The following is a 26,925-nucleotide window of genomic DNA, read 5'->3' as shown; positions in this document are numbered from 1 at the left end:
GATATATTAGGTTACAATTCCCAAGAAACCCAACAGGCATAGCCAATGGTCATGCTGGTTAGGGAGCATGGAAGTTACAGCCCAATAAACCTGGAAGGCCCAAGGTTAAAGAAGTCTGATCTTTTTAGATTCTTTTGTCTATTGTTCTGGAATTCCAAACAGCATCTATGAAATCTCTTGCAAGTTTAACTACAGGTTCAGTCTCTCTTATCCAGAATGTCAAAATGCAAAATACTCCAAAATCCAAAACTGTCCACATGGCTGACTGAGACAGTGACACCTTTGTTTTCTGATGATTCAGTTTTGTCTTTGACGCACAAAATTATTTTAAAATCTTGCTTATAAAATTACCTTCAGGCTATGTGTATAAGAAACATAAATGAATTTCATGTTCAGACTTGGGTCCCAAGATTACTATATGGAAATATTCCAAAATCCAAAAAAAACCAAAACAAAAAAAAAAAAAAACCCTATTTGAAATCCAAACCACTTCTGATTGTAAGCATTTTTAGATCAGGGAGATTCAACCCGAACCTAATTTTGAGTCATTATGATTGGTGCAAGTTAAATGTGTATTATAGAGGAATTCATTTCACATGGCATGCAAAGTGTATTGTTAAAGACTACCCACATCAATGTGGTGATAGTTTTGTACTCATTATTGAGTTTCTTGCTCTACTCTCAAATGCTTTAGTCGTATGCTGGGCTTGAAAAAAAATTTTTGGATCACAGTACCTAGAATCCTTTAGCCTGGCTATGCTGGCTAAGGAATACCTCAGTCTGGCCCTCCCACATTTTGTGGCAGTGAACTATGTGTGTCTGTGAGCCTTCAAGATGTCTTTGGACTTATGGTGACCCCTTGAATTTCATAGGGTTTTCATAGGCAAGGAATCCTCAGATGTGGTTTAGTCAGTTCCTTCCTCTGAAATATAGCCTACAGCACCTGGTGTTCGTGGGTGGTCTTCTATCCAAGTACTAACCAAGGCTGACTCTACTTAGATTCCAAGATCAGATGGGATCTGCCGCCTCTGGGGTATTTAGGCCCTGACCATTGAATTATACATGTGTTTAAAGTCACACTGTAGGCTTTATGATGAAATTCAGAAAAAGATCTATGGCTAACAGCTTTTAACAGCTTTTATCCACTTGTTTGCTAAAGTAAATCCAATATTATTCTGTACTGAGGCAATTTTATACAACGGTACCTTTCAATAATAATGTTTCATGTAATTTCTAATTGTATTGTCTCATCAGTATTGCAATTGCTTCTTGATGTACAAAGGTACAACTCTTATTTAATGCTTTTATGCTGAAGAGAGGGAGTTATTCTGAAAGCTGCATAAGCATTTTTAAATGTTATTATTTAATTTTTAAAAAAATACAAATCCTTGTCATTTTAGATTTCTGCAGCTCTAAAGGAAGGCCAAGTAAGTCCAACGGAACTTTGTCAGAAGTGTCTCTCCCTCATAAGAGCCACCAGATTCCTTAATGCATACATCACTGTTTCAGAAGAGACAGCATTAAGGCAGGCTGAAGCATCAGAAAAGAGGTACAAGCAAGGTAAATTTATTCTACTGAATGCTTTTCCCCCCATTCATTTCTGATGCTGACTGGTTCAAAACATCCTGTAGAAATAATCCAGAGTGAGACCACTCTAACTGCTCTGGCTCAATGCTAGGGAATTCTGGGAACTAGTTTTGTGAGACATTTAGCCTTCCCTGTCAGAGAACTCTGGTGCCACAACAAACTACAGTTCCCAGCATTTTCTAGCACTGAACCAGGGCAATTAAAGCGGTCTCAAACTGGATTATTACTGCAGTGTGTTTTGGACCACTGTCTACTGAAGTTATTTTCCCTATGTTGTAAAAGTACACATAATGTGTACATTTGAATTCTGCATTTTAGTTCCATTTCTATTTGTTTGTACTTACCTTGTTTTTCTGCATTTGTCTTTGTGGTGATCACACATATAGTGATTTGTTGGATGTAATGTCTTTTCTTTAGAACTCACTTGCTAGAACAGGTAGTCTTGAGATCAGGAGTCTATTCACAGAACAATACAATTATAGCATTGTAATTTCTCTTTAACACCATGGTTCTGTCCTATGGAATCATGGGATTGGCCGTTTAATGAGAAGCATTTAGCCCTCTCATCCAGTGTTCTAGTTCATCACTAAACTAAAATCTCAGGATTTTATAGTTTGGATCCATGGCAGTTAATGTTGAACAATAGCCGTATAACTGTAGTTTTTACACAGGTGTAACAGTGTACATATACAGATATACAAGGTTAGATATCAGAGATCTAGCCATATAAGTATGGAATATCAGTATGCAGAGGGATCTTGTACCATCTTTGAGACTGTGTGAAAGATGTTGTATCACAAGCTTTCATAGACTTGGGGTACATTTACACTGTAGAAATAGTGCAGTTTGACACCACTTTAACTGCTGTGGATCCTATCACAGAATGCTGTGAGGCATTAATACTGACAGAAAAGGCTAAAAGCCTTGTAAAACTACAAATCCCAGAATTCCATAGGATGGAGCTACAGCACTTTCAAGATTGTGTTCCTTCATAAGGTCAGGCTCTAGTGTGGCCATTTGCCTTCTTTTCCACAGAACAGTCCTCTGTGTGCTGTGAGAGAGAGGTACAGTGTTGGAAGGCATCTTCTGTTTATCCCCAGTTTAAGGATAAAGCTGCACCCAAGTCTACTTCTGTGCATCTGAAGAAGTAGATCAAATGTACAAAAATGTATGCTACAATTTCTTTCAGACAGTTTCAAAGCTCCTACAAGTTTCCTTTGCATAAGATTAGATAAGTAAATTTAGAATTCCAAATTAGTTGCAACAGAACAAACATTTTCATATGATCTACTGCATTATGTTCCTGTTTCACGTCACTGAAGGTGAATTCAAGCATTCAAGTTTAAATTGTTTGTGGAAGAAAGTTCTAGTCAGTAAATGTTTAATCCCAATCTTTACTTGGATTTGTTTGATAGTTTGCTACATTGTTTCGAGGGCTTCCTCTAAAACAGCTTTCCCCAATCTCGGACCTACCAGGTGCTTTGGATACAAGTCCCATCAACTCCATAGGGTTGCACTACAGACTAAAATGTCTGGGACTCAGGTTGCAGAAGGCTGCTTTCAGTCAGTCAGAATAAATAAAGGGCAATTGGGTGTGTTCCCTTCATACCTCTTCCTAATCTGTTTCAACAGCTGCTGCTCAGTAGCAGTGTGTGCTCAAATTGTGTGTCAAAAATAAGACTAAAACAAATCCCCAGTAACTCAGTGTTGCATAAGGATCAGATACAAAGCTTTTAGACGCTGATTTGAATATCCTTATACTGTCTGCATTACAGGTCAGACTCTAGGAGTTTTAGATGGTATTCCTGTTGCTGTGAAGGATAACTTCAGTACATCTGGAATTGAGACAACATGTGCATCTGTTATGCTAAAAGGTAAAGTAATGTGGGATTTTTAGAAAGGATGTTGGTAAATTAATGGATTTACAATAAGCCAACACCCTAGGAGCTCTGATCCATAGTCTGTGAAGGAAAGAGACCACTGTTGTTCAGACTTGAAATGACTCGTTTCTTAGTAGAATAACATGACTGATGAGTAGATAAATTGGATGATTTATATGAAGCTGCCTTAAATGTACCCAGGAATGTGATGATGTAGCTCTGTTTAGCTCTGGCAGCTGTATTCTTCACTAGCCTAGTAATTATTTTCTGTGTTAGCACTTTATGTGACCTTAAAATAACCTTAGGAACTACACTGAACATGGTACTAGAATGCCAGTATACTGCTAGTCTTTCAACTGAGACCACCAGGCATTGGGCATGTATTACATCTGTTCTTAAGGAGCTGAACTGCTTTTCCACCTGTTTCTGAATACATTTGAGAATGCTGGTGCTTACCTTTATAGTCCTGCATGTTTTGGGACTTGAAAGGTACCTGTTCTCATGTCAGCATTCCTGTGCATTGCAGTCAGTGAGGGAGGTTTTCCTCTAGGTGTCTCCCACCCTCCATCTGAGGTATGATGATCAGAAAGGGGTCCTTCTTGATGATGTGGCCTGCTCATGGACTGTCCTCCTTGGATGTGCTCACCCGTTAACTCTTTGGTGCCAGACAAACACCTTTATGTTCCATTATGACTTTTAAAATTCCTGAGTTGTTTCAACTGCTGCTTCTGTTATAACATGTTTGTTAGCATTATACTGTTTTTATTTGGGGGGGGGGTATTTTTAGTATGTATTTTTATAATGAACTGCTTTGGGAGCTGTTCAGTTAAAGGGCTGTGTCCAAATATACCAACTTAATAAAATATACATTGTACAGTAAAGTGTCATGAGGTTATAGAATGATGCAAGGCACAATCAGATATAATATTAAGTCAACATTTCTGAGAATTCTGTCTTATTAATGAACGCTGCATGTTGCCCCACTACACCTGGGTTCCCCCAGAAGCATGAAAGGCTAAACCAGTGATGGTGAACCTTTTAGAGACCAAGTACCCAAACTACAATCCAAAACCCACTTATTTATCGCAAAGTGCCACGTCCCTCTGGCATTCTAGTGACAAACTCTAGTGAACTCTGTGTTGGGCCAATGGTGCATGTGCCCACAGAGAGGGCTCCAAGTGCCACCTCTGGCACGCGTGCCATAGGTTCGCCACCACTGGGCTAAACCAACCAGGAAAAAATGTTCTATTAAATCGAAACCTGTCTTTTCACTACTTGAACAAACCAAGGATGGAAAACCATTCCAAACTCTACCTTCAAATTCTGTCTAGTTATGGAGCTGAAAAAGAGAAGACCGGATGAGCATAATGGAAAGTTTTTCCTTCCCTGGTTGATCCTAGTTAGTTCAGTCACTGCCCTAACAAACCAACAATTCATGCTTATTGATATGTTCAGACATGCCCAGTGTCTTTAGCCAATTTAGTCTTTGCATTTTTCAGGATATGTCCCTCCTTTCAATGCAACAGTTGTTCAGAAATTGCTGGATCAAGGAGCTGTACTTCTTGGAAAAACAAACCTAGATGAATTTGCTATGGGGTAAGTTGACTTAAAAATTATTAAGATCTGATCTTGTGACACCTGCAGTGTGTTTCACCTCTTTTAAACTACAAAGGCATGAAGATAAGCTGGGAGTTTAGTTAGGCGTCAAAGCTCAGACCCCCTAGGTCCCATCTTGAATCTGAGATTTTAGCAGGAATTGTTCTTACCATATAAGTCAGTCTTTGCAACCATTGACAGTAGAGATTTCCTTTTTAGATTGCTAGCTGGAACAGATTTTTTAAAAATTCAGTACTAATTTCTGTACTTCCATGAAGAGATGCCCACCATTGACTGTGCTGGCTAGGGATGATACCACTTTCAGGTCAACAACATCTGGAGGGCTATAAGTTTCTAAGCTCAGAAATCATGGGTAAAATACAGCCAGCAAGTGTACAGCCATATGTCCAACAGAATAGGGCTGTAACATCCTATGAATTGTGGAGAGTGATGACTAATGAATTCCTTTTGGAGTAAGGCTTTTCAAATGTATTAAAAGCCATGTAAGGATGATCTGGTCTATTGCTAACCTAATAAGGTGCTGTCTTCTTCCTCCCTGACTTTTTCTCATCTTAGTTCAGGGAGTACAGATGGAGCCTTTGGACCTGTCAGAAACCCCTGGAGTTATTCTGGACAGTCCAGGGGGAAATGCATGCAAAACCCCAAGGCTCAAAATGAAGACAACAGCTGGTTCGTAACTGGAGGAAGCTCTGGAGGCAGTGCTGCTGCAGTATCATCTTTCACATGCTTTGCGTAAGAGGCTTTTAAGAACAGTTTAATTACAAGCGTAATGCCACCAATAGCATTTTATTAATACCAACCACACATTGATATCCTTATCATACTACACAGTTATATCACTATATTCTACTTTACTTCCATGGCAACATCCTGTAGAATCCTGGGTTTTTGTAGTTCTGTGATGCATTAAAGGAGGTTTCTGGCTGAAATTTCTAAATGTCCCTCCCTGAACTGCAAATCCCAGGATTCAATGGGATGTTGCCATGACAGTTAAAGTAGAATATATCACTATATCTGTGTAGTGTGATACACAGCTAAGTACTGTAGTACTCAACACTTAGAAGCAGGAGTGCCCATGAGTATTTACAATCTGCTCTAAACAGCAGCACAGTATAGTGGTTTGAGTGTTGGGACTATGGCTCTGGAGACCAGGGTCCAAATCCCTGCTCGAGCATAAAAGCCCACTGGGTGACCTTAGGCATGTTGTGCTTTCTCAGCCTCAGAGGAAGGCAATGGCAAACCCCCTCTAAAAAACTTGGCAAGAAAACCCTGCAGTAAGTTCACCTTGGGGTTACCGTAAGTCAAAAATGATTTGGAAACACATAACAAAAACTAAACACATAGGATAACATTTAAAAAAAGGAAGGATGAGAATGGGCTAAAGCACCCTGGCAATATATATAGGCTAAGAGATTATCATTAGCGTACCTTACTTAGTCCTCATTACCACAACAAATTCTTTCCCAGTAGCACAAAATGGTCAAAGAATAGAAAATGTTTAAAATGCCATCGCTTTTAAGACTGTGTGTGTGTGTGTCTGTGTGTGTGTGTGTGTGTGTGTGTGTAAGCCAAAACAGTCTTAAAAGTGATGACATTTTAAACATTTTCTGTTCTTTTACCATTTTGTGCTACTAGGAAAGTATGTGTGGCAATGAGGAGTAAGACATTTTACTGATAACCTCTTAGTCTCCCCTTTCAGAAGAAATGAAATGGGATTAACAATATATCCAACTCAATCCCAGCCAGAACAAAAGGATGGGATTCTATGAGATTTTACAAAATGCCGTCCCTTACAGTGAAATCCCTTTTTAGCCCAGGCTTTGAATGGGCATCCATAGTAGCTAACTGTTCAGGTTACATGGATTTTCAGGCTAACACACTCCAAATACAGGATTATTTCCTAAATTTCTTAGCTATGGTGACACTGATTATTTATCTCTTTTTTAGAAAAGTAGTAATGAAATCAAATTTAGAAAAATGGTGGACACCAATCTAGCTTTGAAGTCCTAGTCCCTGGTTTTCATAGCAGAGATCTAATTAGATAATTCTGACTGTTTCTGACCTTGTGTGTTTGTTCAAGAGAAAGACTGAATTGGAATTGTTATTTGAATAATCACTAAATAAAATGTGCACAGCAATATGCTTTTAAAATAGGAAGGATAATTTCCAGAACTCACTTAATTTTTAAGGAGCTCAGAATATCTTATATATCATTCCTGACTTGTGGTTTCCTGTCCAGGCATAGCTGAGGACCATGTTCCCTTAGCTTTGATCTCAGAAGGACGTTGTATGCCATCACCTCTTGATCTGAAGAGAAGTTCCATACTTAAACTGTGTGGCAGAAAGAAGTCTATTGCAGCTCCAGAAACAAAAAAGACATGTGAAAGCTACACCTGTTCAATTCTTCCTAGCAAGCATGTAGTACAGATCGGCATCTTTGGTATAATTGAATGTTATAAAAGCAGAGCGAATAAGGGGTTTGCTCCTAACTGCCACTGTTTCTTCTTCAACCATAGGGCACTGGGTTCTGATACAGGCGGATCTACCAGAAATCCAGCCTCTCTCTGTGGAGTTGTTGGCCTGAAGCCAACCTATGGCCTGGTTTCTCGTCATGGTCTTATTCCACTTGTTAACTCTATGGATGTACCAGGCATTTTAACAAGATGTGTTGATGACGCAGCCACCATATTGGGTATAAGATGTCTCCATTTCATCAGGCATTTTTTTTAGAGGCACTTGTCTCAACCGTGATTTAATTCCTTTATGTAGTTTCCCTCTCTCTTCTCTGTACCTTGTAAAGTTTATTTTTAATACAGTATATATATATATTAGGTGTACTCGGGGGGCATGATCCAAAAGACTCAACTACCGTGCAGGACTCTTTTCAGCCATTTCGGCTACCCAGTTTAACAGAATTGAAGAATCTTTGCATCGGTATACCAAAGGTAAGCACGTGTAATTGGTCAGCACTGGGTTGGGGGAGAAATAAATAAAGCTGCACTCCATTTTATTTAATAAAATATTTTTATCCTGTCCTTTTATCATGAAATCTTAGGGTTTCAAGGAAATAAAACAATATATAGCAAAAAAACAATTACAAATTAAAATTGGTAAATAAATTAAACAGCTCAAACAAAACAACTTGGAAAAGCTAAGGGAGTTTTGAAAACATGGACATGCTTAAAATTAAATTAGACTCCAAAGTCTTTAATAAAAAGCTATGTCTTGACCTGGTGCAGAAAAGAAACCAACACTGGGGCCAGTTGGGCCTTTAAGGGGAAGGCATTCCACAAGTGGGGCACCACAGCTGAGGAGGACCCCTCTGGCAGATATTGGTCACTAGCAAGCATATGACTGAGATCTGCCTTATCCAGAATTCCAGATAAGCTTCCCTTATCCAGAATTCCAAAATATTCCAGAAACCAAAACTTTTTTCATGGGTGGCTAAGATAGTGACACCTTTGCTTTCTGATGGTTCAATGTACACAAACTTCATTTCATGCAGAAAATTATTTAAAATATTGTATAAAATTGCCTTCAAACTATGTGTATAAGGTGTACAGTAGTTTAGACTTGGGTCCCATCCTCAAGATACCTCATTATGTACACATATGCAAATACAGATATTAAAAAATCCAAAAACACCTCTGAACCTAAGCATTTTGGATAAGGGAGACTCAACCTATAAAGAGAAATACTCCTTCAAGGAAGGAATGTGTAGTACAGATCATCTGGAAGATCACGTCTGTTGTAGGACTTTTAGTACTAGGTGGTGAAGAGGAAAAGAAAGTAGAAAAAGACACTCAACAATGTGTGTCACCCAAATATTTTGAAGGAAACCTTTAAGTCTTTGATTGAATCATTTGTTATATAATGCTGCATTTTGAGCTAACACAGTCACTTGCAAGCCCTAATCTAGTGAACATATTTGCACACATGCCTTGTGAATCTACTTGAGTGTTCCTCAATGTATAATAATCCAGACCTACACTTTGTGGAGATTATAAATCCAATCTCTTTTTTATATATAAAATTACCAGCTTGTTAGATGAAGGGAATGCTGTGGATATAGTATATCTTGATTTCAGTAAGGTTTTTGACAGGGTTCCCCATGACATTCTGACAAACAAGCTAGTGAAATGTGGGCTAGATAATGTAATTGTTACATGGATTTGCAATTGGTTGACTGGCCGAACCCAAAAGGTGCTCAACAATGGCTAATTTTCATTCTGGAGAAAAGTGACTAGTGGGGTCCCACAAGGCTCTGTCCTGGGCCCAGTGCTATTCAACATCTTTATCAATGAATTAGATGACAGAATTAGGGGTATACTTATCAAATTTGCAGATGACACCAAATTAGGAGGAGTAGCTAATACCCCTGAGGACAGGATCAAAAGTCAAAATGACCTTAATAGATTAGAAAGCTGGGCCAAAGCTAACAAAATGAATTTCAACACGGAGAAATGGTACTGCACTTAGAGCGGAAAAATGAAATGAACAGATATAGGATGGGTGACACCTGGCTGAAGGAGACTACATGTGAAAGGGATCTAGGAGTCCAAGTAGACCACAAGTTGAATATGAGTCAACAGTGTGATGCGGCAGCTAACAAGGTCAATGCAATTTTAGGCTGCATCAATAGAAGTATAGTATCTAGATCAAGGGAAGTAATAGGGCCACTCTATTCTGGTTTGGTCAGGCCCCACCTGGAATATTATATCCAGTTCAGGGCACCAAAATTTTTAAAGGATGTTGAGAAACTGGAGCGTGTCCAAAGGAGGGCGACCAAAATGGTGAAGGGTCTGGAAACGATGTCCTATGACTTAGGGAGCTGGGGATTTTTAGCCCAGAGAAGAGAAGGTTAACGGGTGACATGATTGCCCTGTTTAAATACTAGAAGGGATGTCATATTGAGGAGGGAGCAAGCTTGTTTTCTGCTGCTTCAGAGACTATGACCCGGAGCAATGGATGCAAGCTACAGGAAAAGAGATTCCACCTCAACAGTAAGGGCTGTTCAACAGTGGAACACACTCCCTCAGAGTGTAGTGGAGTCTCCTTCCTTAGAGTCTTTAAACAGAGGCTGGATGGCCATCTGTTGGGGATGCAGTGATTTAGATTTCCTTCATGGCAGGGGGTTGGACTGGATGGCCCTTGAGGTTTCTTCCAGCTCTATGATTCCACTGTTCCAGTGGGACAGGACAAGAATATATGAAATGCCTGAGAAGTGTGTATGTTTTAGGGCCCTATATTCCCTTAGTGTTTTAGGGAACTATATTCATGTTCTGGGCCATATATCTGGGCCAAAAGTTAGGTGATCATTTTGTTGAACAATTCCAAGATAAAACAGGGAAGATGATAAAGCTTATCTGCTATGTGCCATATTTAGTTATGATGTTTACAGATAAAATGTTAACAATGCTTTAACAGAATTTTTGTTCTGGTTTGAAGGAGCATTAATGCAGTAGTTATTTTGGGGATCAGAAATATCATGTTATAGATTGATTCACCCAATGATGTAGAATTGGGCTGTATGTGTGATAATTGACCACCATAAGGGTGAAAATATACCATGGGACATAAAGGTGTACTGGTTAATGTTGCTCTTTGTAGTAACTGAAAACTCTTCAGTCTGCGTAAGGGCTTATGGAAAATCCAAGAAGATGATCTTGGCACTTCTTTTGCCAGTGAGTTCCTAGTCAGTAGTCTATGTTGTGTGATTTCAAATCATTTCCAATTAATGCCAACACCATCACATGGTTTTCTCAGCAACATTTGTTCAGAGTGGGGTTGCCATTGCCTCTTCTCTGAGTCTGAGAGTGTATACCTTGCCCACAGTCACCCAGTAGCTTTCCATGGCCCAGTGGGAATTTGAAGCCTGGTCTCCCAGAATCCTAGCCAAACACTCAAACCAGTATACTACACTGGCTGTCTTTTGGCATAACTGTTCCCAGCGGATTTGGGATTTTATCGACTTTATTGGGAGCATTTTATTGGGAATTGCTGTTTTAACTCTATTTTAGGGTGGGAGGGAGTTTTAGGATGTTTTGCTATGTTTTTACTTGAGGGTTGTTGTGTAGCATTTTTATTGTTCTCTTGTTTGTTGTTACTCACCTCGATCCAATACAGGGAGAGGTGGGATATTATTATTATTATTATTATTATTATTATTATTATTATTATTATTATTCTACCTCATAATTCTGAATCCCTGTGCTGGAGCTATTGCAGTTCATCTTGCCCCAGCCATGTCTAACCAGCTGGCCTGTGAGGTTTGGCACTGAGTTTGTAATTGAGGTCAAAAACAAACTATACCAAAAACAACCTGCTCTGTGTGTGTGCGAGAGAGAGACAGAGAGAGAGAGAGAGAGAGAGAGAGAGAGAGAGAGAGAGAGAGAGAGAGATCATATGCATTCAGGAGTTTGCTTTAAATCTCTATAATCTGCTTGATTTTTTTTTTACAGTTACAGCCAAGATGAAACTTGTAAAATGCATATATATCCATATCTATGTTTATGCATAGAACTATGCTTTTTTTTCTTTTGCCCTCCAAAGGAATACAATATACCAGGACTGTCTCGTGAAACACTGGCAGTATGGTCCAAGGCAGCTGACCTTTTTGAGAAAGCTGGTGCCAACGTAGTAGATGTGAGTCTGCCCCATACTGGTTACTCCATTGTCTGTTACCATGTGCTGTGCGCAACAGAAGTAGCATCAAACATGGCTCGATTTGATGGCCTTGAGTATGGTAAGTCTTTTCTGTAAAGGATTTCTTGCACAGAGGTTATAGATTCATTTCCCAGAGAGTTAATGTAATAAAAATCTTATTAAGAAGGACAGCTGAGGTGTTATAAACCACTCTTCATCTTTACCAGTCCATGAACTATGTAAGATCTGCTAAGCTTCTAGAATTGGTTCTAGCTTTTGGTTTGAGTCTCCCTTTTCTCAGCACCATTGCTCTTGTAGTTCTCATTTATGTTTTTAGTAGTTGCTGGCCACCATGGTTCTTGTCTCCATGTTTCTGTCTGATTTTGTGCAGGCACAGATATATGTTCTTCTGAAGAATCATAAGCAAACATGATAAAAAGAACTGAGAGCCAGCCAGTGGAAGCTTCAGAAGTGATAGGTGTGTGTGTGCATGTGGATGCACATACATTGTCATTCTAGATAATTTGTTGTGCCTAAACTGAAGATAAATTGAAAACTGTTAAAGGATGCAAATGAAAGCCTGCTTGTGTCATTTAAGGTGTCCTACTTAAAGGAGAAGTGCATTTTCCTATAAAAATCCAATACAGAACTTTTATTTTGACTTCCACATCCCCAATTTTGTCCATTCTGCCACAGATTAAAACATGCATGTGAAATTTTCACTGGGTGTAGTTGGTTAATTCATGGCTGTCTATGATCCAGAAATATTAAAGATTCAGCCAGATTAGCTCTGATGGGTTTCCTAATCCTTACTGTCACCTTACTGTCATGATGTCCGAAATACCAGCGGAAAAGGGCTGCAGAAATGAATGAATAGTGTCCCACTTCTGGAATAATGCTCATTAAGGCACAATGCAAGTTTTGTCTTGCCTAGTGGAGATCCAGTGAGAAACAGAGCTGATTGTAGGAATGTTGGTTGCTTGGCATAGTGACAGTAGCATATTAAACAGGAATGGTTGATTTCTGAAATTGACAAATAGAACAGTGACTCCACCCAACAAAGTTAAGGAAGAGCTATGCCCAGGAGCTACCATTTTTAGACTGAATACCCCAGTCAGCCATAAACATGGTTTATGTATTGATAACTGGGGAGGAGTTCAAAGAATTATGTTCCAAAACAAAGCTGGTTAAACCCTGTTAACCTGTAGCACCAGGAAAGCTTTGGTTCACTCCAGAGCAGACTGTCCTAGCATTCGAAACCAAAACCAAGTGTGTTCAAAACAGACAGATTTTCCTGGGGGTGAAGACTCTTAGTCTTCTTAGGTACACCTGTCTGTGAGTCACAACAGATAGCATGGGTCCAATTGAATCAGTACAGATTCCAGGAATGATGTCAGAAGAAAGGCACAATGCTAACTCTGAGCCAACTCTGATGTGCATTTTAATTACAGAAAGATTAGGTCTTTGACAAAGCCATTTTAAAGCTCTGGAAAGGCTTGTACTGACTTCAGTGAGGTCTGTTGATGTATGAAGTTTCTTCTTTTATTGTAATTCCTGGGAATGTGTTTTTGTTATGAGAGAAATGTTGTCTCAGCTGTGTCCTCTGAAGAGTGTGCTCTTACTGTAGCACAAAATGCATGCATTGTTCAGCTCAATTGCTGGTCTAAGCTCAAGGTCAACTGGTGAATGAAGACAATGTCATTGAAATACCTCTGATCAAACACAATGGGTTCTGCTTCATCTTGCTCTCACCCTGTACTTTTCAGTATACTTTTTTAAAGTGCCAAATTAAGTCAAGTAGTGTACTTCCACACCTTGACTCCTACATTCCTGACTTCCTGTTTCCAGCATTTTACTCTAGACGTAGCTGGAGCAGGAGAGACAAAGCTAAGGAACTCTTACTCTGAATTTGAAACATTTGTCAGAATATTAAAAATTTGAGTCTGTAACTGATGCTGTAATGCCTGCACTGGGTGATGTTTTTGATATGATATGTAACATTTGGCATGCCTTATCCTAAATGACATTTTAATGGCACAACAAGTTTTAGGACATTTGTGAGCAAATTTTGAGATAAAATACAACGTTGAGAGGATCCTATTATACAGACGTTTATATTATACTAATTTGAATAGCTGTACTTTATAGAATTAATGGGAACATTTCTAATTAAAAGAACTGTCTTGTCAAAAGATGTATTGAATGTTGAGTAAATTTGACACGTTGACCATATTCAGGTTTAGTTAAGATGATTCTTTGCTCTTTCCTTCATAAGAGCAGAGAAATACGGCAGGAACTTCATTTAGCTTTACTGGCTGATTACTTTGAAGCCAAGAAACTCTGGTTCTTAGCTTCTAAACAGGCCAAGATCTGAAGTCATGGTTTAATGTTGATTTTTGAAGACTGGCTTGTTTAGAGCCACTGGCTGCAGTTTCTGATTTAGTCCTAATGCAGCTATAATTGATTGTGGGTTCCCGGCTTATTCCCCCACTCATGCAAAGGGAAGAAGAAATCATCTTATGCAAGTGCACAAAGCTCAGTAATATCTCGGCCTGTAAAATAAATTCTCTCATCATAACACAGCAGTACCACCAGTACTAATGACAGAGGAAACAGAAGTTTCTACAACAGTGAAAAGATTTAAAATTACCTTCAGAAGTCACAAAGTCTATTAAAAGTTCAGATTATAAATGTTGTCACCTGTCCTGGCTGAATCACATCAGCTGAAAACAATGAACAAACAAACATACATGAGAAAGGCAACTTCTGGGACATTATAGGGAGGGTGTGTGGAAAGTGCAGCTGTGGGCTACATGTGGCCCTCCAGGGGCCCCCAGAGGTCAAAAATACTGGTTTGGGGATAAAGAATTTTTTGCTGTTTTGGGGAGGGATAGACAGAAGCAGGTGTTGCCCTTGAAGGTCTCCTAGGAGGCTACTGGGACCCCCCTAGCCTTTCAGAGGCTGCTCTACGGGAAGATTTGAGACCCCTCACATGTTTCGTTTTATACCAGAAATATTCAGCCAAGAACATCCAGTTTAGTCCAAATCTGAATATCTGCCTTAAAAACCTGTTGTTGGGATCTATGAGAAAGTCTTGATTCTTTATCCATGAATAAAACAGATTGTTTGATGTTGAGCCATATGCAATGGCAACACGCAAGCTCTAGTATACTTTCATGATTTATGCTGCAGTTATTTCTGTTATTTTTTCATGAGGCAGTTTTGAAGAGTTTTAGGATATGTTTCCAAAAATCCAGTGACTTCTAATTTTAGGACATCGAAGCAGTGTTGACAAATCAACTGAAGCCTTGTATGCAGCGACACGCCGAGAAGGTTTTAATGATGTTGTAAGAGGAAGAATTCTATCAGGAAACTACTTCTTGCTAAAACAGTAAGTTCAGCACATTTTGCAGCTTAAACTTAGTTAGCATGTTATTTGTTGTTCAATTAAGGATGACATTACTCATGTTGGACAGATTTTTCCGCCTAGTTAAGGCATTATTATTATTGCTGATACTGCTACAGCTGTAATATAGAGCAAAATATTTCCCCTAAAATATGCATAATTTAATATTTGACATTCCCCCCTCTCTCACTTGTGTTCCCTCTTATCTGAGATATCATTTTGCTTTTTTCTAAATGATGTATTTCTGTATATATCTAATTATATTTGTTTTCTATCCAATACTACAAACCAACAAAAGGGGGACAACAATAGTTGTAAATTAACAATAAAATGATCTGACCGAGACGTGTCTATTTATCAAAAAGTACCCATATGTATTATCCACATGGTTTTACATCCCAATCATAAGAGTAATCACATTTACATATATGGTACTATAATATAACTCTGTGGTTGTATTTGGTAATCAACATCCATATATTCAACTGCAGCAACCCAGTCTCCTCAGTCCCTTTGGGAAATATTTATCCTTGGTGCTTGCAGCAACAGAGCATGAAGATATGATGAGTAGTCTTCCCAGGTAGGACGGCTACCTCCGGAGTACTTTTAGGGCCGTTTCGACCTTAGTTGGTCTTCATCAGAAATCTTCATGGTTCATTGTCAGACTACCATTACAAATATAACATGATTCTGGGCATACAAAGTAACAAAAATTAGTACAACCATTAACAAAAGTAATAATTAGCATGATAGTACATAATAGCAGAATGACCAAAATTAGCTTACCCACGTCTCCAAACTGTTAAGCTTGACTGATAAGCAGCAAAATTGGCAAAATGCTCAGTGAGTTTACACAGAAAGTGTGTGTGGAAATATACTAAGCCTCTACAATAGGCTTCAGGTGCTGAATCAAGACATATGGTTCCTTAAAGGTATATACAAGGATACTGTAGTCCTACAAGTCCCACAAAATAAGCCTGAAAAAGTGGCTTATTTCCACACACACTTTCTGTGTAAACTCACTGAGCATTTTGCCCGATCTCGTCTGAATGTTTCATATTTAGTAATTTAGCAAGAAGCTTTGCTTCTGAGAGGATCATACTAAGGAAATACTGTGAAGTTGATGCCAGTGTCATTATGCATTGATAGACAGGGTTGGATTTATTAGCAGACTCAGAAAAATTTCCATTTATGCCACCTCTCCATGCCCTAGTTGGCTTCAAGATGAGAAGAATGACTCATTTTACTATTTCCAGTTCTCACAGATCTATCCTTCTACCTCTCCTCCTAGAAACTATGAGAAGTATTTCCTCAAAGCCCAGAAAGTAAGAAGACTCATTGCCACTGATTTTGCAAAACTCTTCAGTTCTGGTGTTGATATTTTGCTTACTCCAACTACTCTCAGCCATGCTGTGCCATACACAGAATTCATCAAAGAGGACAACAGAACCCGCAGCACACAGGATGACATTTTCACACAGGCTGCCAATATGGCTGGTATGTAAATTTGTCTGTTGCTAATGACACTGCTAATGCCTTTTTTCTTGAACCGGTCCTTTCCAGCCATTTCTTGGTCTTTCTTCAGCACAGGAGGGATGTAAATATCAGAATCTGGTGGCCCTTTTTAACTGATAACATCTTATTTAGAACATTGATCAAATCTAATCATCGTTCACCCCAGACATACTATATCTGCCAAGTATTGTTGCTGTGTGCCTTCAAGTCATTTCTGACTTATGGCAATCTAAGGGCAAAGCTATTGGGGGGGGGGGCAAGATTTGTTCAAAATGGGTTTGCCTTTGCCTTCCTCTAACTCTGAGAGAGTATGATTTGCCCAAGGCCACCCAGTGGATTTCCATGGCCAAGCAGGAATTTGAACCCTACTCTTCAGAATCCTGGTTCAACACTCAAACCACTATACCATCTATACCATGCTGGTTCTCCAGCTAATTATTCAGAACATGTAATTGGGCTTCATATTGGGGCTATTTAGGCCACTTTATTACATCCTTTCACAGAATTTGGTTCTGCTAGCTAGCTTAACAGCATTTTGAATCTAATCATTTGGCTTTTCTGAAACCATGATGCATTAACTATAGCTTCAAATGACAAACTCTGGCCATTTTGATATTAAAACTGGAAGCCAGGAAATGGCCCAGACATTGTTTGAGGAAACAGACATCCAAGCATGCTATCCTATGCTGGAGGAATACCCCTTGCCTGTTACCAAGACAATAACTGGAAGAACTGGAGAGGTAAAAATTCTGCCTTCCTTATGATTGCGATGGTGACAAGAGGCAGACCATGTTGCAAAGTGTTTGAATCAAATACTAATAAATTGATTATCAGGCAGGAATCATAGGTTTATAATGAATATTCTTGCTCCAATGGGCTTTGCAACATGGTCTCCCTATTGCCACTCCCTGCCATGTAAGTAGCAGATGGCTATTTGTCACCATCTTGATCATGATGAGTTGAACTAAGAATCTTGCTCTTACTCAGCTTATTATTCTTACTCTTAGACAAAGACCATGTATTTTCAGCTCATTATTTTTACTCCTAGACATGTATAAGTCAGAACTGCTCCACAGTCCATAAAATACATGGCTTCGTCCCCAAGACTTAAGTCAAAATTTTAAAAACGTCATCATCATCAAACCTAAACACTGAACCATTAGCAATAACACCATCCTTTAAACCTTTTCTCAGAGATACCAGAGGGGGAGGAAAGACTTTCCACCTGCTTCTTCCTGCCAGTTTGCGAATTGAACGAACAGACCCAACCAGGCAGCCTTTGCCTTGGCTCCTATTAAGTGGCTGCTCCATTGCAAGGAGGAGGTGGGCTGAGCAGTCTTCAATCCTTTATGGACCCACTATGAAGACACTGCAGTTCCCTGAGGTTTTGTGAACCATAGGTTAAGAACCATTGAAGTAAAGAAATGTGTCTAGTTGACTACAAGTGTAAAAAGGTTACATAAATGTATATGTGCCATGTGTATATATATTTGTTCTGGTGCTGACATGAAATGGTGTGTATTCCTTTGAAATGATGCAAGAATGGTTTGTTATGTCTTTCAGGGCTGCCAGCTGTAAGTGTTCCTTCTGCCCTGTCTGAGGAAGGCTTACCAATTGGGCTGCAATTTATTGGTCCTGCTTTCCATGAGGCAAAACTTCTCACAGTAGCAAAATGGTTTGAAAATCAAGTGAAGTTCCCTGCCATACAGCTAGAAAGGGTCATGGATCATCTTGACACTGTCTCTCACCAGGAGCAGTCTGCATTTTTTTCATGAAGCATGACTGGAGGATTTATTTATACAGGGAAGGGAAAAAGATTATGGGGAGTCCAAAGCTTTGTGTTTTGAACGTAATTTCTGTATAAATGATATCTCTCTTATTCAAGAACTTTGGAAAGAAATACAAACTGAAACCATCTAGTATATTTTCAGTGCAATTAAATTATCATCAGATTTGAACTTGTCATGGTTTCTAAATTATTGTTTAATGGAAGGCTAGTAAGTTTTTCCAACAAATATATTTCAATCTAAATTCACCATCACAGGATAACCAGCACAGTATATTACAAAGACTGCTGTTTCACTCAGTGTGCAAAGGTCAGATGACCATCAAGGCTGAGCCAAGCTACAATAGTACATGCTAATTTTTGAAACCCAAATGTACAAGCAAGACCTAAAGAGGCTAATATCAGCCAGGGTCCAGCATGGTGCATTCCCTGCTTCCATCAGCAGACTAAAGAGAAGCAAATTTCCCTCTCCTCATTGCTGCTCCTTGTACATATCCAAAATGAATGAATGAAGGACAATGAATCAATTTTTGGAGGGCTATGGAATTTGAGGAAGAGGCTTCTGTTAACAGTGGTAGTCAGAAACCTGCATGATGTCCCATTTAGGGCAAGGGTGAGAAGCCACTTTCAGCCTGATAATTGAATTCCATTTCAGATAAGTTGCCAGGGGCTGGATAGGGCTGTGGGCAAAAGACTCAAAACACCTGTACATTTTATGTTAAAAGTTCTTACTGCCAGTAATCAAGTCTTGTTGTAGTGGCGTGCCTTTAAGTCATTTCCAGCTTATGGCAACCCTAAAGTGAACCTTTCACATGACTTTCTTGGCAAGATTTTTTTGGAGGAGGCTACCTTTGCCTTCTGAGGCTATGACTTGCCCAAGATCACCCAGTGGGTTTCCTTTGCTGAGGAGGGATTCCTACAGAGTCATAGTCCAGTTCTCAAACCACTACCACTATGCTGGCTTCCCTAACTAAGCCTTAGAAAAGGTTCCCCTAACTAAGCTTTAGGGAAAGCCTTTCCTTCTCATAGTGGGAGGGAACCCAACATAAAAGCAAGGGAATCAACAAATAATAGTGTTAGAGGGAAGAAAGTATGGCCTGCTGAATATATACCTACTCCACTTCCCAGATAGAGAACCCAGGATGACCAAATTCAAGCCCAGAGGCTAAGGTTCTTCACTCCACCTTTAAGTCATTGTGCAATCTGACCAACACATAAACCACCTTTCTTCTCTTCCCCACCTTGGTGGTGAAATTTAGTCAGCTGTATTTCCCAGTGCCCCAAACATACACCATCAAAAATACCAATTTGCAAGAGCAAATTAAGCCTGAACTCTCATTAGAAACCAAGATGACTAAACTGAGGCTGTCACAGTATGGACAGACCATGATGAGATGATAAGGCTTTGCAAAGTGGAAGTCAGTAGGAAAAGAGGAAGACCACTCTACAGGTAGATGGATTCAATCAAAGAAGTCATGGCCCTGAGTTTGCAAGACCTGAGCAGGGCTGTTGATGACTGGGGCTCTTGTTAGGGTCACTGCAAGTCAAAGCTGACTTGATGGGACATAACAACAGTAACAACAACCAGTCTCTGTGGGTCATCTAAACACCACGTCCCCAAAAGTGACTGGAAACTGCTTTTTTTGGCCTGTGAGTTTGGGGCCTTAGCAATAGTGCTCACTAATCCTGTTTTATCTCCAAATTGTTATGTTTGGGAGCTTAGCACTGGCAAGTCATATGGCAGTAATATATCAAATGGGCTAGAGTTCTGAATCATTGCCTGTATTCCTTTCCCCATTTATAGTTGGAGATTACAGAAAATGAATTTTTTTTACTTAGACCACCATTGTGTCTCCCTTTCAACATTGTTGTTGTGTGCCTTCAAATCATTTACAGTTTATGGTGACCCTAAAGATAAAGGTAGTTCTGACTGTAGGGGACAGTGCTTATCTCTGTTCCTAAGCCAAAGACCCAGCATTGTCCAAAGATGACTCTGGTGGTCATGTGGCCAGCATGACTGCACTGAACACTGTTAACTTCCCACCAAAGTGGTACCTACCGTAATAAGTCGACCTCATGTATAAGTTGAGGACAGGTTTTGGAGACAAAATTATGGATTTTCGTATGACCTTTGGATATGTCGAGGGTAAAACCTAGAGGCATGTAACAGGATCTAAATGGTGAAGCAAAGCAGGCATAACTGTTTTAGCTCACACTAAATGCTAGATGGAAGAGAGAGTAGAGGTAGGTCAGTATTTCTAGAACAGATTGCACTCTTGCCTTTCACCATGGGATGATTCCCTTTTTAATAAGAGTTAAAGTATAATATTTACATTTCATCCATGGATAATTCAACCTAGGATTTTGAGGTCAATTTCTTGACTAAAATTTCTAGACTTATACATGAATATATACAGTATTTATATTTTTGCATTTGCATGCTTTTGAGCTGCTAGGTTGGCAGAAACTGGGACTAGTGACAGGAGCTCATCCCATCATGCAGCACCCGGGTCTTGAACTACCAAGCTTCTGGTGGCTTTACCACTAAGCCACTGCATCCTATGGTGACCCTAAGGCACCTATCATCATGGAGTTTTCTTGACAAGATTTGTTCAGAGAAGGTTTGCTATCCCTAAGAATGAGAGTATGACTTGCCCAAGGTGACCCAGTGGGTTTCATGGCTGAGCAGGGAATCAAACCCTGTTCACCAGAGTTTGTAGTCCAACACTCAAACCACTATGCCACTTTGGCCCCTCTTTCAACAACAGAAACATATTATAATCTAGTTTAAATTGTCTTTTAAATCAGCTCCGGGCCAGTACAGTCTAAATAAAATGTGTTGTGATCTTTATTTTCTTAGCATCTTGCACATAGACACATACACAATCTTTCAAGAAGCTTCTTGAACTAGGAGTATTGATCACACACATGCAGAGGACAAGTAATCAGAGTGTGATGAAATTGTGTTTTCATTTTAGGTGAAAATGAATCATTTTGAATACTAATCTCAGTACAGAAGTCTCATGAGAATATGAGCTATTTATACAAAGCACAGTCATCAATAAGAAAAGCTTTTGGTTTTCAGAAGGACATCTGAATTAAAAAGAAGAGGAATCCAGTTACAATTGATGAGAATTTACAGCAAATGACAACAAAGCAAAGCAAGCCTCATTCCTCAATTCTAAAACTGTTTGTGAATGCACAACCTCTTGGTTTCAGTGGATTGTACACTGAAGATTTAGATGAAATTTACTTACCAATACTTATAGCTAAATGATACTTACCTGATAAAGGGATCCTATGTGCTTACAGAACCAATTCACTTTCCTCTTTTCAATTTAGCTTGAGGCAGCTGCAACAAAACAAATTGGACTTTATGCAGTATTTATTATAAACCAGAAGAACTGCCTGTCCTTGCAGAAACTTTCTAAGAATCCAGAACTACTGGACCATTATACAGTATGTCGATCCTAAATCTGGATGCTTTCAAGATTGGCTCCAAGCTTTTACATTTTAAATAAAATAAAATCCTGTGGTGGTTTGTCTCAGTATGAAATATGCTGTTCAGGCCTTGGAAAAGTTAGTCTTTTGGACCACAGCTTCCAGCAAACAAACAAACAAGCTTCATTTATATACCGCTTCATACCACCTAAGGAGTGTCTAAGCAGTTTACAACTGTAAGCTAATTTGCCCCCAGCTATCTGGGTACTCATTTTAGCGACCTTGGAAGGATGCAAGCCTGAGTCAAGCTTGAGCCCTTTTTCTGGTCTTGAACTCACAACCTTATGGTTTTGAATGAGTGGCTGCAGTACAGGCATTTTACCACTGTGTCACCAGGGCTCCTATCATTATGCCATTGGCCATGCTGGCTGTAAAATTCTGGGTATTGCAGTCCAACTATAACTTGTGTCAAGCTCTGCTCCTGCAGTACTATAGTGAGCTTGCTCAGTCATTTGGGGAGTACATAAATACAAGGATGGGATCCATTAGCTAGCATCCTTTATCAAGACAACATCTGTTTTCTCACTAGGTCAAGCTTTAGTACAGAAGTGGGAAAGATTTATCTTTAAGATGTTTTCGATTACATTTCCTACAATTTCTTATCAGGGACCATAGCAACTGGAGCTGATGGGAGATGTAGGCCAAAACAGTTGAAAAGTCAACCATTCCCTATCCTTTTAATACAGTGGTACTCAGCCTTTGGCCTTCGAGATGTTTGAGTCTTCAGTTCCCAGAAGTCCTATTCATCATGGCTGAAGATCTGGATTTCTGAGAGTTCAAAATATCCAAAGCACGAAAACTACTGCTCTGGGACAGATGGTGTGAGAGGGTTACTTTATGTATTTCATTCTGTATCCAAAAACAAGCTTAATTACACAGCTCGTGTACTGTTTATGAATTCTCTCTATATAGAATCATAGAATAATAGAGCTACAAGGGCTATCCAGTCCAATCCCCTGCCATGCAGGAAATCTCAATCAAAGCATCCCTGACAGATGGCCATCCAGCCTCTGTTTAAAGACCTCTAAGGAAGGAGACTCCACTACACTCCGAGGGAGTTTGTTCCACTGTTGAACAGCCCTACTGTCAGGAAGTTCCTCCTAATGTTCAGGTGGAATCTCTTTTCCTGGAGCTTGCATCCATTTCTCTGGGTCCTAGTTTCTGCAGCAGCAGAAAACAAGCTTGCTCCCATCTCAATATGACAGCCCTTTAAATATTTAAACAGGACTATCATATCACCTCTTAACCTTCTCTTCTCCAGGCTAAACATCCCCAACTCCCTAAGGAGCCCTGCTGGCACAGTGGTTAAATGCCTGTACTGCAGCCATTCACTCAAGACCACAAGGTTGCGAGTTCAAGACCAGCAAAAGGGCCCAAGCTCGACTCAGGCTTGCATCCTTCCGAGGTCGCTAAAATGAGTACCCAGACTGTTGGGGGCAAATTAGCTTACTTGCTAATTAGCTTACTTGCTGTTCACCGCTATGATCTTTGGAATAGCAGTATATAAATAAAACAAATTATTATTATTATTATTATTATTAAGTCATTCCTCATAGGGCATGGTTTCCAGACCTTTCACCATTTTGGTTGTCCTCCTTTGGACATGCTCCAGTTTCTCAATGTCCTTTTTGAATTGTGGTGCCCAGAACTGGACATAATATTCCAGGTGGGGCCTGACCAAACCAGAATAGAGTGGCACTATTACTTTCCTTGATCTAGATACTATACTTCTATTGATGCAGCCTAAAATCGCATTAGCCTTTTCAGCTGCCGCATCGCACTGTTAACTCATGTTCAATTTGTGGTCTACTTGGACTCCTAGATCCCTTTCATATGTAGTCTCTTTAAGCCAGGTGTCACCCATCCTTTACCTATGTATTTCATTTTTCCACCTTACATTTCTCCGTGTTGAAATTCATTTTGTTAGCTTTGGCCCAGCTTTCTAATCTATTAAGGTCATTTTGACTTTTGATCCTGTCCTCAGGGGTATTAGCTACTCCTCCTAATTTGGTGTCATCTGCAAATTTGCTAAGTATACCCCCAATTCTGTCATCCAAGTCATTGATAAAGATGTTGATTAACACTGGCCCCAGGACAGAGCTCTGTGGGACCCCACTGGCCACTTTTCTCCAGGATGAAAAGGAGCCATTGTTGGCACCCTTTGGGTTCGGCCAGTCAACCAATTACAAATCCATTTAACAGTTACTTTGTCTAGCCCACATTTTACAAGCTTGTTTGCAAGAATATCATGGGAAACTTTGTCAAAGGCCTTATTGAAATCAATATTTACTATACCCACAGCATTCCCTTCATCTACCAAGCTGGTAATTTTATCAAGAAAAGAGATTAGATTTGTCTGGCATGACATCTTTCTCTGAAACCCGTGTTGACTTTTTGTGATTATGGCATTGCCTTCTAGATGTTCACAGGCTCTCTGTTTAATGATCTGCTCTAGAATCTTTCCTGGTATTGATGTCAAACTAACTGGACGATAATTGTTGGGATCCTCTTTTTTTCCTTTTTGAATATGGGGACGTTTGCCCTCCTCCAGTCTGCTGGGAAAGTATGGTTTTCCCCCTCAAAATTTGTTTGTGTGTGCCTTCAAGTCATTTCTGACTTAGGGTGACCCTAAGACCCTATATGGGGGGTTTCTTGGAAAGATTTGTTTGGAGGAGGTTTACCTTTGCCTTTGCCTTCTTCTGAGGCTGAGAGAGTGTGACTTTCCCAAGGTCACTCAGTGAATTACCATGGCTGAGTGGGGATTTGAACCCTGGTCTCCAGAATCACAACGCAACACTCAAACCACTGTACCACTCTAACTCTTCCCCTTCGGAATTTACAAATGTAAGTACAATAATCAGGACAGTTACAGGAAAAACAAGATTGTCAACATTCTTTTGAATTTAACTTGCTTTCTGAATACAAAATGGAATATGGGAAGCATCCCTAAAATGCAATTTACATTTTGTTTCTTCATCATAAGGGTTAATTGTTAAGATATGAGCGACTCAGGTTCAAATCTTCTACTAAAAAACTGCTTGAGTACTCTTCAGAAAGGAATGTTCTCTTAGGACTGCTGCAATCATAGCATAACACTATTACTCAACAGAAATATATATTATCTTTCTTTTTGGCAGATTTCATTGCAAATGTCAGGATGCATGAAAGCAAATAAATAAGACAAGGGGAAAATTGTGAGTCCCAGACTAAAGAAGTTGCAGGAAGTTTCATTTCTTATAGTTAACTTTTCATATGGCCCAAATTTGCTTCTAATGCTAATCTAACAAATGACTCATATAATAGTCAATACTCTTAATTCTCATCAGCCATGTCTTTTGCAGATACACTTATATGATAAGTAACCCCTACCAAATCAGAGTTCTGAAAGTTACTTTTTTGACTACAGAATCCCATAGCCACCGTGGCCCATTTTTCCAAGCTCTAAATACACATCAAGGAAGTGTTAGAGGTGGAATAATTTCTGAAATCATATTATTAACAACAAATGACCTGTGGTCAGTGTACTTTCATGGAACTAAAGCTGCTCTAAAAAGCTATTGGCCATGACTTTTGTTGTGTGCCTTCAAGTCATTCCGACTTATTGTAACCCTAATGTAACCCTATCACAGGGTTTTCTGGAGCTGGAAGTGTATGACTTGCCCATGGTTCCCCAGTAGATTTCCATAACTAAGTGGGGGAATCAAACTATCTCCAGAGTCATAGCCTAACGCTGAAACCACTACACTGTGCTGGTGCTCTTACCCTGACCACAGACCATTTATAAGGCATGGAACATTGTCATTCTTTGTAGCTGGTTTTATTACGAATGGCTTTTGGCCAGTCCAAGAGAAAAACATTACAATAACAAAAATAGTAAGTAAAATAAGATTAAAAGAATTATGGTAAAACAGTAAATGAACATATGAAACAGTGCCAGATACCTATAATATATATGGCCTGATTGGCTATATGTTTTGGATGTATGTAGCCAACAGCCCCTACATATGCCTGTGCCCAGGTAGACGTTTGTAGGAAGTTGGCCTTAGAATGAATCACAAACTGTTTGGTTTCACTCACAACAGTAACTCTGGCAGTTGTGGTCTGTCTCGTCTCAGACTTTCAATAGGTATTCAGAACATAATAGTCCTGGTCTGAAGAATCCCTGGTGGATTTCCCCTAATCAAGACTAATCACTTATTTATTTTTTGTGGGTTTTTTGAGGCGAGGTATGTGGCCATGTTCTAGCAGAATTTTCGTATTCCTGAAATTTCGCCGCATCTAAAAATCTAATCACTTTTACTTCTAGATGACAGAGATACATTTGTTTCAGGGGTGTGTAATGTAGGGCAGGTTGCTAATCACACAGAAACAAATTTAATCTATTTGGGTCAAGTCTGGGCCAAAAGACTTTGCCTATGTTCATATTTAACAGACATCCCACTTTGCTACATACCTTTGAAATTCAGAATCCTCTGTACCATGCAGACTTTCCATGAGTGATGTGCAGTCCTTCTTTATGAGCCCTATCAATGTGGAAGGAGTTTCCCAAAAGATAAAGTCTCATAGTTAGTGCTCTGTACCATCTAGTTCCACATTGCTTCCCTTTTTGAGAAGGGATGGATATCATTAGGGATGCAGCATCCCATAGCAGCTCTGACCCCATACTGATCATACAGGTATCTCCTTTTTCAGCATTATGAACATCAAAAAAAAAAATGGTGTCAGAATCACTATGGGACTAAATCATCATAAAGATCACCTTCCTCTTCACACAGATCCCTATTTTTGTATCACTGCCAGTGATACAAAAGTCCTTTTCCCTATGCACAAAGAGGAATACTGAGAGGTGGAAGAGTCAAAAGGAACCAGTCTCTTCCTTTCCAGCCGAGGTGCCATTCTCATGTCTGTGTACAGAGCAAAGGGCAACTCCTTTTTGGGCTCAGAGGGGTGACCTGGAGAAAAGACGGAAAAAAATACTTTCTTTTTTC

General features: G+C 39.5%; 1 protein-coding gene and 1 long non-coding RNA gene across 2 annotated transcripts in view; one reads left to right on the top strand and one right to left on the bottom strand.

Moving 5' to 3' along the window:
* QRSL1 (glutaminyl-tRNA amidotransferase subunit QRSL1) overlaps positions 1-18,608 on the top strand; it is a 22,996-nt gene extending 4,388 nt beyond the window's left edge. Inside the window, exons 2-11 of the mRNA XM_042453217.1 lie at positions 1,401-1,560; positions 3,363-3,461; positions 4,967-5,063; positions 5,640-5,816; positions 7,601-7,776; positions 7,917-8,029; positions 11,637-11,829; positions 15,003-15,120; positions 16,427-16,632; positions 18,214-18,608. Coding sequence (XP_042309151.1) covers positions 1,401-1,560; positions 3,363-3,461; positions 4,967-5,063; positions 5,640-5,816; positions 7,601-7,776; positions 7,917-8,029; positions 11,637-11,829; positions 15,003-15,120; positions 16,427-16,632; positions 18,214-18,425 — 1,551 coding nt within the window. The 3' untranslated portion in view covers positions 18,426-18,608. The remainder of the gene's footprint in view (positions 1-1,400; positions 1,561-3,362; positions 3,462-4,966; positions 5,064-5,639; positions 5,817-7,600; positions 7,777-7,916; positions 8,030-11,636; positions 11,830-15,002; positions 15,121-16,426; positions 16,633-18,213) is intronic.
* On the bottom strand, positions 11,825-26,925 carry LOC121923123. Its single transcript, XR_006102315.1, has 3 exons — positions 26,391-26,925; positions 21,721-21,788; positions 11,825-15,825 (listed from the first exon to the last, which is right to left on the bottom strand). It is a non-coding gene; the product is annotated as an uncharacterized LOC121923123 (long non-coding RNA).

Source organism: Sceloporus undulatus, chromosome 1, assembly GCF_019175285.1.
Source record: "Sceloporus undulatus isolate JIND9_A2432 ecotype Alabama chromosome 1, SceUnd_v1.1, whole genome shotgun sequence".
Classification (NCBI taxonomy): domain Eukaryota; kingdom Metazoa; phylum Chordata; class Lepidosauria; order Squamata; family Phrynosomatidae; genus Sceloporus; species Sceloporus undulatus.
Note: the sequence above shows the minus strand (reverse complement) of the source record. Positions and strands in the feature narration are given on the sequence as shown.